The sequence below is a fragment of the Coregonus clupeaformis genome, chromosome 17 (genome assembly GCF_020615455.1).
Source record: "Coregonus clupeaformis isolate EN_2021a chromosome 17, ASM2061545v1, whole genome shotgun sequence".
Taxonomy (NCBI): Eukaryota; Metazoa; Chordata; class Actinopteri; order Salmoniformes; family Salmonidae; genus Coregonus; species Coregonus clupeaformis.
Window position 1 is genome coordinate 7,114,104 of NC_059208.1, and position 15,027 is coordinate 7,129,130.

The 15,027-nt window shown below is 42.8% G+C and overlaps 1 protein-coding gene across 1 annotated transcript in view; it reads left to right on the plus strand.

The window, feature by feature from the left end:
• The window catches only part of LOC121586532 (palmitoyltransferase ZDHHC18-B), a 37,371-nt gene extending 27,398 nt beyond the window's left edge, over positions 1 to 9,973 (plus strand). The window contains exons 7-9 of the mRNA XM_041903283.2: positions 4,379 to 4,491; positions 4,704 to 4,806; positions 9,344 to 9,973. Coding sequence (XP_041759217.1) covers positions 4,379 to 4,491; positions 4,704 to 4,806; positions 9,344 to 9,721 — 594 coding nt within the window. The 3' untranslated portion in view covers positions 9,722 to 9,973. The remainder of the gene's footprint in view (positions 1 to 4,378; positions 4,492 to 4,703; positions 4,807 to 9,343) is intronic.
• Positions 9,974 to 15,027: the final 5,054 nt, after the last annotated feature.

The window sequence follows — 15,027 nt, forward strand, 5'->3', positions numbered from 1 at the left end:
AAACGGGTTTAATCCGGCCCGCGAGATGATTTTGTAAAGTATAAAAATGCGCTGCAATTTTTCAATAAAATAAACTGCTGTTCCAATTGCGTCCACTGGATGGCGCAATAGCAATTGTGTTAAGCAAGCAAACTGTTTATACCGGGGCAGAGCAAGTAGGTCAAGTCTGTGTTTACTCACAGCCGAGACATCAGTGACGCTGCAGTGAAAGCTAGCTACCTCATTGCTAATGAAATCGCAGTGGCTTCAAAACCATTTAGTGAGGGGGAATTTGTAAAAACATGCATGATGAAGGCAGCGGAGATTGTGTGCCCTGAAAAGCGTCAGGCTTTTGTAAATATCAGCCTGACAAGAAACACAGTTGCAGACAGGATTTCCGATCTTTCAGTGGATTTGGACAGCCAGTTGAAGCAAAAAGTAAAGTCATTTATTGCGTTTTGGGTTGCAATTGATGAAAGCACGGACATTACAGATGTTGCACAACTGGCCATTTTCATCCGCTGGAGTTGATGACACATTGACCGTCACCGAGGAGTTCGTGGAGTTGGTGCCGATGACAGATACAACGACAGCAGCTGATATTTTTACCGCATTCGTCGGGCGCGCTGGACAGGGTCGGAGTGGACTGGTCCCGCGCTGTCAGCCTGGCTACAGATGGTGCGCCCTCAATGATCGGGAAAAAAGCAGGCGTTGTGACAAAGTTCAGAGAGAAAGTGCAATCTGCAAATGGAGGACGTGATTTTTTGACTTTTCACTGTATTTTGCACCAGGAGGCTTTGTGTTGCAAGTCATTAAAGATGGATAACGTCATGAAGGTGGTCATCCAAACTGTTAATTTCATCCGACCCAGAAGCCTGAATCACCGTCTGTTTGACAGCCTTCTCAGAGAGAAAGACCACATATATGGCCTGCCATACCACACTGAGGTAAGATGGTTAAGCCGAGGTGCTGAGGCGTTTCTTTGATTTACGAGAAGAAATTGAACAGTTCATGGAAGAAAAGGGCAAACCAGTGTTAGAATTCCATTCCGCAGAATGGATGCAGGACCTTGCATTTATGGTGGATGTTACAGAGCACCTGAATAACTTGAACAAACAGCTGCAAGGGCGCAACAAAGTTGTCACGCAGTATTATGACAGCATACGTTCTTTCAAGTTGAAGCTGTCATTGTGGGAGACGCAACTTGCCGGTGGTGATGCAGCTCACTTCCCCTGTCTGAAAAATGTGTGCGCGACCCAACATGTGGCAGACATGAAGCGGTTCAAAGATAAAATAACGGGACTGTTACGGGAGTTTGAGCTGGAGAAAGACTTCAACGTTTTTTGCTCGCCATTCACCGTGAATCCCTTTTGATCTGCCCGTCAGCATCCAACTTGAAATAGACTTGCAGTGTGACTCGGATTTGAAGGGCAAATTTGCTGCAGCTGGCTTGGACACATTTAATCAGAATCTCTTGCCAGGTTACCCCAACTTGACAGCCCTCGCTGCAAAACTGTTGTGCATGTTTGGAACCACATATCTTTGTGAGCAAGTTTTCTCTGTAATGAGCATAAATAAAACAAAGCTGCGCTCAAGGCTCACGCACAAGCACTTTGAATCACATCCTGAAGTTGGCTGCCACTCAGGATGTGACGCCTGATATTGATGCGCTGGTGAAAGCTAAAAGATGCCAGGTATCAGGAGTCAAATAAACTATGCAACCCCACTTAAAGTGCTACATGAGACACCCTGATATAGTTCTGTGATCTGTGATATACTTCTGTGAATCACTGAGGCATTGTGTGTTTGTGTGTTCTTTGTCCTCAGAACTTTCAAATAACTTGAGGTGTTTTATGATTAATAGTGATGTTGTGCTTTTGGACACACTGTCCTCAGGCTCCAGCTTTATGTTTATATGTTTTTATGTTGATGTGCTATTGTTTAATTTATTTTATTTTATTTGTATATTTAACCTATTCTTGACTCTGTGGTTCTTGCACTTGTTTGGGGAACAGGATTTCATTCTTTTTATCTACATTTCTGCCTGAGAAATGACCCCCTGATATAGTTCTGTGATCTGTGAAACAGTTCTGTTAATCACTGAGGCATTGTGTGTTTGTTCTTTTTCTTTAGAATTTTCAAATAAACTTGACGTGTTTTATGATTAATAGTGATGTTGTGCTTGTACTATTTTGGACACACTGTCCTCAGGCTCCAGCTTTATGTTGTATGTTGATCGTATTAAAACAAAGAAAACAATCTGAAGTTGTTGTTTTTAAGTTATATATACCATGATTTTTCCTGTCCGGCCCACTTGGGAATAGATTTTCCTCCATGTGGCCCCTGAGCTAAAATGAGTTTGACACCCCTGGTTTAACACTTTTGGTTACTACATGATTCTGTATGTTATTTCATAGTTTTGATGTCTTCACTATTATTCTACAATGTAGAAAATAGTAAAAATAAAGAACCCTTGAATGAGTAGGTGTGTCCAAACTTTTGACTGGTACTCTCTGTGTGTGTGTATGTATATATACAGTGGGGAAAAAAAGTATTTAGTCAGCCACCAATTGTGCATGTTCTCCCACTTAAAAAGATGAGAGAGGCCTGTAATTTTCATCATAGGTACACGTCAACTATGACAGACAAAATGAGAAAAAAAATCACATTGTAGGATTTTTAATGAATTTATTTGCAAATTATGGTGGAAAACAAGTATTTGGTCAATAACAAAAGTTTCTCAATACTTTGTTATATACCCTTTGTTGGCAATGACACAGGTCATTCCTCCATGCAGATCTCCTCTAGAGCAGTGATGTTTTGGGGCTGTCGCTGGGTAACACGGACTTTCAACTCCCTCCAAAGATTTTCTATGGGGTTGAGATCTGGAGACTGGCTAGGCCACTCCAGGACCTTGAAATGCTTCTTACGAAGCCACTCCTTTGTTGCCCGTGCTGTGTGTTTGGGATCATTGTCATGCTGAAAGACCCAGCCACGTTTAATCTTCAATGCCCTTGCTGATGGAAGGAGGTTTTCACTCAAAATCTCACGATACATGGCCCCATTCATTCTTTCCTTTACACGGATCAGTCGTCCTGGTCCCTTTGCAGAAAAACAGCCCCAAAGCATGATGTTTCCACCCCCATGCTTCACAGTAGGTATGGTGTTCTTTGGATGCAACTCAGCATTCTTTGTCCTCCAAACACGACGAGTTGAGTTTTTACCAAAAAGTTCTATTTTGGTTTCATCTGACCATATGACATTCTCCCAATCCTCTTCTGGATCATCCAAATGCACTCTAGCAAACTTCAGACGGGCCTGGACATGTACTGGCTTAAGCAGGGGGACACGTCTGGCACTGCAGGATTTGAGTCCCTGGCGGCGTAGTGTGTTACTGATGGTAGGCTTTGTTACTTTGGTCCCAGCTCTCTGCAGGTCATTCACTAGGTCCCCCCGTGTGGTTCTGGGATTTTTGCTCACCGTTCTTGTGATCATTTTGACCCCACAGGGTGAGATCTTGCATAGAGCCCCAGATCGAGGGAGATTATCAGTGGTCTTGTATGTCTTCCATTTCCTAATAATTGCTCCCACAGTTGATTTTCTTCAAACCAAGCTGCTTACCTATTGCAGATTCAGTCTTCCCAGCCTGGTGCAGGTCTACAATTTTGTTTCTGGTGTCCTTTGACAGCTCTTTGGTCTTGGCCATAGTGGAGTTTGGAGTGTGACTGTTTGAGGTTGTGGACAGGTGTCTTTTTATACTGATAACAAGTTCAAACAGGTGCCATTAATACAGGTAACGAGTGGAGGACAGAGGAGCCTCTTAAAGAAGAAGTTACAGGTCTGTGAGAGCCAGAAATCTTGCTTGTTTGTAGGTGACCAAATACTTATTTTCCACCATAATTTGCAAATAAATTCATAAAAAATCCTACATTGTAATTTTCTGGATTTTTTTTCCTCAATTTGTCTGTCATAGTTGACGTGTACCTATGATGAAAATTACAGGCCTCTCTCATCTTTTTAAGTGGGAGAACTTGCACAATTGGTGGCTGACTAAATACTTTTTTTCCCGTGTGTGTGTGTGTGTGTGTGTGTGTGTGTGTGTGTGTATGTGTATGTGTATATATATATATATATATATATATATATATATATATATATATATATATATATATATATATATATATATATATATATATATATATATATAACCAAGGAAAATAACATTTTTGACTGCACTGGGCCTTTTAAACAGTTAAGTGACCCTCCCAGTAACCTGCAGATGGAAAGTAAGCATGTACATGTGGTGACATGTTTGTTGTGCATGGTCCCTGACAATTAAACTAAAACTAGTCTAGGACGAGGACTGATGGTCAATCTTGTGTGTCTCTCTTGTTCCCAGATCAAAGGCTCGTGGTCGGGGAAGAGTGGGGCGGAGGACACTGCTAACCCCTACAGCTATAACAACATCATTACTAACTGCTGCTCTGTACTCTGTGGACCCATGCCTCCCAGGTGAGACTCAACCTGGTTTATAATGCATATTTGATAGGGTTTGAGTCAGTACATTTTTAAAATCTCTCCATTGTTTTCTGAGGATTTTCTCCAAAGCATGAATTTAATATCTATCCACTCCTTGAATTGACTAAACAGGAAACTGAATTGACCCTAACCCTGAAGCCTAACCTTTCTGACTAACCTGTTTCCTCCATGTTGTCCCGTGTCAGTTTGATTGACAGGCGAGGCTTCGTACCGGTGGAGGAGTCATCCCAGACAGTTGCCACGGAGATAGAGCTGCCCATGCTGGCTGCTAAGAACGAGATAAACGTGGTAGGAGGGCCCACGCCGTCACAGCTGCCCCCCTCCCCTTTACCTGCAACCCCCAACCCCCCTCAGCCTGACTGGCAGACCCCAGTTTAGTTGCCTGTTCTAACCCAACCCCCTTTGACTGTTTGCTGACTGGCTGTTGTGTATGGGGTCACCCTCTCATGACAGTCCCACATACCAGTGTACTGTTTAACTATTGGTCAGGATCCAGTACAGACCAGTGTACTGTATTACTGTGGGTCAGGATCCAGTACAGACCAGTGTACTGTATTACTGTGGGTCAGGATCCAGTACAGACCAGTGTACTGTATTACTATTGGTCAGGATCCAGTACAGACCAGTGTACTATATTACTGTGGGTCAGGATCCAGTACATACCAGTGTACTTTATTACTATTGGTCAGGATCTGGTATTCAGGACATTACAGCTGGTGATCTCAGTAAAAACAACAAAGGACACCTGGGTTTCTCCCTACTCCCCACTGTTGTTGTGGTCATTACATATGGTGTTGCCTGGTCCTGGTAGCCTAGTCTACACCAGACTGTTCATCGTTTACAGCTGACAGTAAAAGACGAGGAAGTGAAACCGGATGCTAGGCCATGTTTGACCTGGGTGTAGCTCAACGTCTTAACGTCATAACCAGGCAACTCAGTGTTATTTATGTCTTTTCATTTCAGTGAAAAGGGGAACATAGCCTATAGATGATTCGTCCACTTCCTAGCTGGGTTAGAGGCTTTGCTGTTGTTGTTTTTGAGGTTGAGAAAACTTAGGTGCTAGGAGTTTATTAAAACATGTTGGTTTACAAAGTGTGACTGCCATTGGGCTATTTAGTTCAGTCTGACAGCAGTGGCACTCTCCACTGTTTGCTTCTTCCAAACCAACAGGCCTTTCTTCTGTTTACACTCAAGCAATATAGGGACAAGCTAACCTAACCTTTTACTTTAAGGATACAAGGGCTCAATCTTGTCTGCTGGAAGTTTGCATATTATGTATATTTTTGCACAGAAGAAGTTAGACCATGTACAGTATTAGTTCAGAATTTATACTTTTAGCAAACACATGCTGGTAATGGAAGTGGTTACTGCTGGAAATGTACCTGTCACAAACACATATCTGTACCCAAGTGCTGTTTTAATTTGTCTCAATCTGGAAACAATCTGGTCAGCTGAAATAGTGGGGGAAATGTTTTATTGATGCACATGGAATTTACAGATTGATGCACATGGAATTTACAGATTGTGAACACACTCATTTGGCTTTCCTCAATGGTCTTGTTGTCGTCTGTATTTTATATTTGTCTCTGACGTGAGTCTGTTATTACATTTAAATTTTAGTCATTTAGCAGACGCTCTTATCCAGAGAGACTTACAGTTAGTGCATATTTTTATTTTATTTTTTCATACTGGCCCCCCGTGGGAATTGAACCCACAACCTGGCGTTGCAAACGCTATGCTCTACCAACTGAGCTACATCCCTGCCGGCCATTCCCTCCCCTACCCTGGACTACGCTGGGCCAATTGTGCGCCGCCCCATTGGTCTCCCGGTCGCGGATCTCTAGTGGCACTGCTAGCACTGCGATGCAGTGCCTTAGACCACTGCGCCACTCAGGAGGTTGTTATCTGTGTCATAACACACAAGCTACCTACATTTTTACATTTTAGTCATTTAGCAGACGCTCTTATCCAGAGCGACTTACAGGAGCAAATGGGGTTCAGTGACTTGGTCAAGGGGATTCGAACCAGCGACTCCAACGCTGGCCCAATGCTCTTAACTGCTAGGGTACCTGCCGCCCTCAAGTCAAAATCATCTCCCTCTTACTGTTTTCTTATGCTTTTTTATATTTTATATATATTGTTTGTCTTTGTTTATTTTGTCATTTTAAATATTTGTCATTTTGGATTATTATGTCCATCTGAAATGTACAGTATTAAATATATTGCATTTGTACAGTATTAAATATATTGCATTTTAAAAGAAAATAAACACATTTATTTCCAAATGAGTTCTCAATAGACATGCATAAAAAAAAAAGATGTAGCATAATCATAAATGTGTGAACAGTCCCTATGTAGTCATTGTCACTAAGTCTTACCCCTGTGTACGTATTCCATAGTGTCAGCTGGTAATGTGTCTCTCTGTACTTGTGTGTGTACTGGATGTCCCATCACCACCCACCACTAGGAGGATAACTGTCTGGACTTTGCTGTGTCCTGTGCTGGCTGATGAGCCAGGTTTGTGGAGACAGACAGGTTGGTGAGATGACCCCAGGTAGAGTGCAGTGCAGGGTGTTTGGCTGGCCTTATCCATCTCTGTGGCTACTGTGTCTGCATCTGGGTCAATTGAGGAAGTGAATTTTAATGTCAATTCACTTATTTGAAATTTCTAGGGGGCCCTCTCTGTGGCTGGTTGCTGTCTGCTTTTCTTGCTGCCTGCCTGGCTGGCTTCTTTCACAGTGCTGCTATGCTTCTTACTTTACCACGTCTGATTCCTACCACGTCAGGCTGTATCCCATCACACACAAACTCAAGCTCCAGACTTGTGAGATTTGCAATATCAGACGCTCAAAAACTGAGGAAAGGATAATGGTACATTTGTTGTACTTTAATTGCTATATTTGTATTGTTTTCTTGTCAGTTATGCCCGTGCAGATACACTCATGCATGCTTAAATGCACAGATCCACTGAGCTCAAAGTATTGGGACAGTGAAATTGTTGATTTGGCTCTGTGCTCCAGCACTTTGGATTTGAAATGATACAATGACTGGGGTTAAAGTGCAGACTGTCAGCTTTAATTTGAGGTTATTTTCATCCATATCGGGTGAACCGTTTAGTAATTACAGCACTTTATGCACATAGTACCCCCATTTTAGGGGACCAAAGTATTGGGACAAATTCACTTGTGTATTAAAGCAGTCAAAAGTTTAGTATTTGTTCCCATATTCCTAGCACGCAATGATTACATCAAGCTTGTGACTCTACAAACATGTTGGATGCATTTGCTTTTTGTTTTGGTTGTGTTTCAGATAACTTTGTGGCCAATAGAAATGAATGGTAAATAATGTATTGTCATTTGAGTAACTTTTATAATAAATAACAGTAGAATATGTTTCTAAACACTTTAACATTAATGTGGATGCTACCATGATTATGGGTAGTCCTGAATGAATTGTGAATAATGAGTGAGAAAGTTAGACACACAAGTATCATCCCCCTCCCCTGTTATTGTAATGGTGAAAGGTTAGCATGTCTTGGGGGTATGATATTTGTGTGATATCTGTAACTTTCTCACTCATCATTATTCACAATTCATTCAGGACTATCTTTAATCATGGAAGCGTCCACATTAATGTAGAAGTGTTTAGAAACATTCTATTCTTATTAACAATTGAATTTGTCCCAAAACATTTGGTCCCCTAAAATGGGTGTACTATCTATGTACAAAAAGTGCTGTAATTTCTAAACGGGTCGATATGGCTGAAAATACCCTCAAATGAAAGCTGACAGTCTGCACTTTAACCTCCCAGTCATTGTATAATTTCAAATCCAGTGCTGGAGTATAGAGCCAAAACAACCAAAAATGTACTTTTTGAGCACACCAGACAATGATCAAAATAACATGTTCATGCAGTAGACTTAATCGCTTACAGCGAGTCAGTCTTCACACCTGCTTATTTATTTTCTCTTTCGAAGCATAAATGGCTTGACAGAATTGTTCCTGAGGAGAAAATGCAAACCCTAAACCCTTCTAAATTCCCCTTGGTGGGCAGGTTCTGAATGTGTTAAATGTGTGCTGACAGCTACGCCAGTTCTTTACATAACATCGTAAAAGCATCTCTGTCTTCTCTACTCAACCAGTCAGACATGCAATCATCTCCACAGTACAATGTTTATGCTCTGGTGGCTTTTGTTGGCCTTTGTTACTTCATCTTTCAAGTAACTTTCATTGATCTGTCATTTTTGCAAGTGAGAATAAACCCCTCAAAGGACTTTTTCTTCAAGGCAATCGCCTCGTCTCCAGCCGTTAAGGAATCTTACCTGACTCTCAAACGAGAATTTGACGTGATCTCTGGTACTGTGGGAATACCATGGCTGGATTGATACAACAGCACTGTTACTTTGTGACTCCAAGTAACATTTCATCCTCATCTGCATGGTTACCCCTCACCAAAGCGACTGTCGGCTACCAATCATCATCAGAATACCTGCATGTCCTTCTTGCACCACTATAATGACCTTTTGACCCATAGCTTTGCTCTGCATAGCTGTCTGAGGGACCTGTCCTCTCCCTGGGGGGATTTATTTTTCTTAAATATTGCTTTCTTATTTCTGTTTGTTGCTTCTGTCATTTTCTGCTCAGCTGTTTCTCAGTCTTTTTTCCAACTCCTCCAATGATGTCTTATTCTTTGCTTTTCTGTCTTCCCCTTTATCTTATCTTGCTCGCTCTGCCTCTTTCTCTCTTGCTCGCTCTGCCTCTCTCTCGCTCGCTCTCTCTGCCGCTCGCTCTCTCTCGCTCGCTCTCCTTCCACCCAATGCACACAGGGAACTAAAGACCTGTTGGAGTCGGCCTCTCCATGCCCCCAGACAGGGAAACCCCAGACCGTCTCTACTTCCTGTCTAGACAGCATCGACCCAACTGACCCTGCGGTGACCTTTAACCCTGCTGTGACCTCTGACCCTGTTGCTGTACCCTCTCTGACATGCGGAGGCCGCCACCACAGCCATACCACCAGCCCTCCGGACGAACCCCGCCAGCAGCACCGCCACCATAACCGGCACCACAAGACCCGGTCAAAGCGGAGCAGCAGCAAGCGGGTTGCTCTCCACATCTCCAACCCGGCTTACAACGTCAGCCTCAGCCCCCCCACCTTTCCAGGCCTGGGGCCTAGTCATGGTACAGGGGCAGAGGACCACAGATGAAGAGAAAGCTTTGCCGCGCTGCACTGACTCAAACAAACTCCCCCTTAGGGAATGAGCCTGTGCCTTGCCGTCTTCCACAGCTCTAAGCTCTGCCAGTGACACATTACAGCTTCCTATCAGCAGAGGGTGCTACCTGCTTTGTGAGATGCAGTGAGGGGGTGAATGTGATGTGAACAGTTACACTACCAGTCAAAAGTTTGGACACACCTACTCATTCAAGGGTTTTTCTTAATTTTTACTAGTTTTTACATTGTAGAAAAATAGTGAAGACATCAAAACTATGAAATAACACATGTAATCATGTAGTAGCCAAAAAAGTGTTATTTGCCTTGAGCTTTGCACACTTTTGGCATTCTCTCAACCATTCTGCAGCGATATGCCATCCCATTTGGGCTTAGTGGGACTATCATTTGTTTTTCAACAGGACAATGACCCAACACACCTCCAGGCTGTGTAAGGGCGATTTTACCAAGAAGGAGAGTGATGGAGTGCTGCATCAGATGACCTGGCCTCCACAATCCCCCGACTTCAAACCAATTGAGATGGTTTGGGATGAGTCGGATGAGTCGGATGGCAGAGTGAAGGAAAAGCAGCCAACAAGTGCTCAGCATATGTGGGAACTCCTTCAAGACTGTTGGAAATGCATTCCGGGTGAAGCTGGTTGAGAGAATGCCAAGAGTGTGCAAAGCTGTCATCAAGTCAAAGGGTGGCTATTTGAAGAGTAGCTCTCGTACTTAACCCTAGACCCAAGGACAATAGAGTAACTAGTAACCACTACATGAATATGACTGAACTGCACTGGCAGACAAGGACATCTTGAAAATCCTAACTGCTGTATAATGGTTCAAAACCAACCATTCATTCAACACCAATGACTCAAGACACTACTACAGCATACCTCAGAAATGCTTCACCCCACACAGTTTTTTTAACTTTCTTACTTAAGCAGTGTTTCTCATGAGTCATGTACGCTTTTATAATACTTCTATATACCCGAGACATGTTAGCAGTATCATGCATTGCATGTGGTTGCCTCATGCCATGTCCAAAGAGTCCTTCCTCCTCGAGTTGCCACTTTGTCCAGACAGGAGTACCAGCACAAATGACTATTCCTTAATCCACATAAGAGATTAGATGCATGACTCTAATCCCTTCCTTGCTTTTGAGCAGCGAACCCTAGACCAATCTAGCCCCTTGTTCTTTTGAACCTTCCTGTTCTTTGTGCGGTTTGACTAATCTAACATGGTGATGTGAGAAGGCACACTGAACCAGGTGGTCTGAATGGGAGGAATTCAGACTGTGGTTTCAGATTGAGACGTGTGTGTGTGTGTGTGTGTGTGTTTATAGGTTTAGTTATTTGATATGCAAGTTAAATGTGAAAGTTCATGTTGATCCACTTTGTTACGCCTACCCCTGCAATACTTGCACAAAAAATGCAATTAACTAACACTGAGCATGAAATGTGACCACACTGATCACTTAACACTGACTAACACATGTATTATATTCCTATAGTCCACTTGGACATACAGTATTCTCATTCACTAGAGCAGAGAAGTGAAGTCACTGCATATTTTGTATTTTAATGTGTGTTTCCCTTCATCACAGCAACTTAGACATACTGTAGATCGGTGGTCATTGGAGAGAAAAACAATGCATTGTGGAGGTTGTTTTCAAATTGTATTCTAAAGGGCTTTTTCTGTTATTTCAGCCAATGTTCCTCTCAAAATTAAACTTTTGAATTAAAAGCACTGACTTGATAATGGTTTATTTTATGTTAATCATGGATCCAGAATGATTGGTCTGTTGAGCTCTTTGTTTAGTTTTGTTCAACATTATTTATTTATTTATAGAAACCTGTCAAAACATTTGTGTGTTTATAATCTGAGTGAGATACTTGTCTCCTCCATACAGTAACTGGAATTGATACACGCTGTTTACGTGTTACACACCAAGATCACCAGATGGCGATGGTTACAACCAAATGGATATTTACATGTTTACACACTTTCAAAAGAGCTCTCAGAATTAATACAATGTTTGCTTAGTCAAGTAGTCACGTAAACATGGTCTTTTCTTTAAGAGTATTTTTTATCGTTTGTGTTTGTTTCTATTTACTGGCAAAATCACCCAAACATGAGTGCACAATTCCCCCTTTAGATTTTGATAGTCTTACAGTATGTCACCGTTATTTTGGATCCCGAGTGGCACTGCATCTCAGTGCTAGAGGCGTCACTACAGACCCTGGTTCGATTCCAGGCTGTATCACAATCCGGCCGTGATTGGGAGTCTCATAGGGCGGCGCACAATTGGCCCAGCGTCGTCCGGGTTTGACCGGGGTAGGCCATCATTGTAAATAAGAATATGCTCTGAACTGACTTGCCTAGTTAAATAAAGGTAAAATAAAAATTAAGCAATTCAAACCATTACAAATAAATAAACTGAATATAGGCGAACTGAATCGTGGGGAATGTTGCACAATAAAATATTAACTCAATATTTCTTCTTCCTTCAGCAACAGGCCCCTGCATGCCCCTTGTAGTTTGCATGCCCCTTGTAATTGTAATTTGCCTGTGCTGTCTGAATGATGTTGAGGGTTACACAGGGCACATGTGTATGTACAGTATGTTTGCCTTGGATCATCTATAATATATACCACATAGCAGACACTTTCATCCTAACATGCTGACCACAGCGAGCGTTGCAAAATAAATGTACACATACATGTTATTCAATTATTGTACCCACACTGCTCGCGAGCGTCTGCGTAACCAGACGCAAAAATAGAACTTGGTTCTCCCATCTCCTCATTGGTTTTTAGGAGCATAGACCCACGTGGGTGATTGAATGGGCATTAATGTGGGGATTCAGGTTCTCTGTAGAGAACTCAAACAGTGTTCTTTACCAGGAGGAAGGTGGGAGATGAGGTATGCTTGAGGTTATATGGGAGAAACTTGGAGGGGGCCTTCAGGTTCCTTGGGGTATACTTTGATACTAGACTGACCTGGGCAGAACACATTGAGAGAGTGGTGGGAAAGTGCTAAATGTGATGTGCTGTCTGACGGGGAAGGAGTGGGGGGCTGGGCGTTCCTCATTGAAGACCATGTACAGTGGGGGAAAAAATTATTTAGTCAGCCACCAATTGTGCAAGTTCTCCCACTTAAAAAGATGAGAGAGGCCTGTAATTTTCATCATAGGTACACGTCAACTATGACAGACAAAATGAGATTTTTTTTTCTCCAGAAAATCACATTGTAGGATTTTTAATGAATTTATTTGCAAATTATGGTGGAAAATAAGGATTTGGTCAATAACAAAAGTTTCTCAATACTTTTGTGATATACCCTTTGTTGGCAATGACACAGGTCAAACGTTTTCTGTAAGTCTACTCAAGGTTTTCACACACTGTTGCTGGTATTTTGGCCCATTCCTCCATGCAGATCTCCTCTAGAGCAGTGATATTTTGGGGCTGTCGCTGGGCAACACAGACTTTCAACTCCCTCCAAAGATTTTCTATGGGGTTGAGATCTGGAGACTGGCTAGGCCACTCCAGGACCTTGAAATGCTTCTTACGAAGCCACTCCTTCGTTGCCCGGGCGGTGTGTTTGGGATCATTGTCATGCTGAAAGACCCAGCTACGTTTCATCTTCAATGCCCTTGCTGATGGAAGGAGGTTTTCACTCAAAATCTCACGATACATGGCCCCATTCATTCTTTCCTTTACACGGATCAGTCGTCCTGGTCCCTTTGTAGAAAAACAGCCCCAAAGCATGATGTTTCCACACCCATGCTTCACAGTAGGTATGGTGTTCTTTGGATGCAACTCAGCATTCTTTGTCCTCCAAACACAACGAGTTGGGTTTTTACCAAAAAGTTCTATTTTGGTTTCATCTGACATTCTCCCAATCCTCTTCTGGATCATCCAAATGCACTCTAGCAAACTTCAGACGGGCCTGGACATGTACTGACTTAAGCAGGGGGACACGTCTGGCACTGCAGGATTTGAGTCCCTGGCGGCGTAGTGTGTTACTGATGGTAGGCTTTGTTACTTTGGTCCCAGCTCTCTGCATGTCATTCACTAGGTCCCCCCGTGTGGTTCTGGGATTTTTGCTCACCGTTCTTGTGATCATTTTGACCCCACGGGGTGAGATCTTGCGTGGAGCCCCAGATCAAGGGACATTATCAGTGGTCTTGTATGTCTTCCATTTCCTAATAATTGCTCCCACAGTTGATTTCTTCAAACCAAGCTGCTTACCTATTGCAGATTCAGTCTTCCCAGCCTGGTGCAGGTCTACAATTCCTTTGACAGCTCTTTGGTCTTGGCCATAGTGGAGTTTGGAGTGTGACTGTTTGAGGTTGTGGACAGGTGTCTTTTATACTGATAACAAGTTCAAACAGGTGCCATTAATACAGGTAACGAGTGGAGGACAGAGGAGCCTCTTAAAGAAGAAGTTACAGGTCTGTGAGAGCCAGAAATCTTGCTTGTTTGTAGGTGACCAAATACTTATTTTCCACCATAATCTGCAAATAAATTCATAAAAAAATCCTACAATGTGAAATTCTCAGTTTGTCTGTCATAGTTGACGTGTACCTATGATGAAAATTACAGTGGGAGAACTTGCACAATTGGTGGCTGACTAAATACTTTTTTCCCCCACTGTATGTTGCATTGATCCGATCTGTAATAGACTATGGAAATATAGCATATGGTTCGGCAGCCCAGACCTCACTGGAAAGGCTAGATGTCATACAGGGGCAAGGACTCAGAATATGTAGTGGGGCGTTTCGGACGTCCCCAGTGGCTGCATTACAGGTGGAGATGGGGGATATGCCGTTGCAGATTAGGAGACAGCAGCTGGCAATGAATTATTGGGTCAACCTACAAGGACATGGGGTGGCTCATCCTGCAAAAGGGATTTTACAGGAATGCTGGGAACATGAGCGAAGACCGAATACGAGCTTTGGGTGGGTGGGTAATACCCAGACGAAGGAGATGGGACTGTATGGAAGGGAGTTTAGTCCAACGGTAGTTATTCCTGTAAATCCACCATGGCTACTCCCGCCTCCAGTAGTTGATCTAGAAGTGTTGGAGAGACTACAGAAAGATAGGGAGGGGGTTGATCCAGCTGATTTCTTTAAGAGACGTCTGGAAAATGTGTATCAGGATTTTGTGGACATTTACACAGATGGTTCAAAAGATCCAAGGACAGGACGTACTGGGTCAGCATTTGTAGTGCAGGAATGTGGGGTGGAAGTCAGGAAACGTATTACAGATAATCTGGCTGTATATACGGCGGAGCTGATGG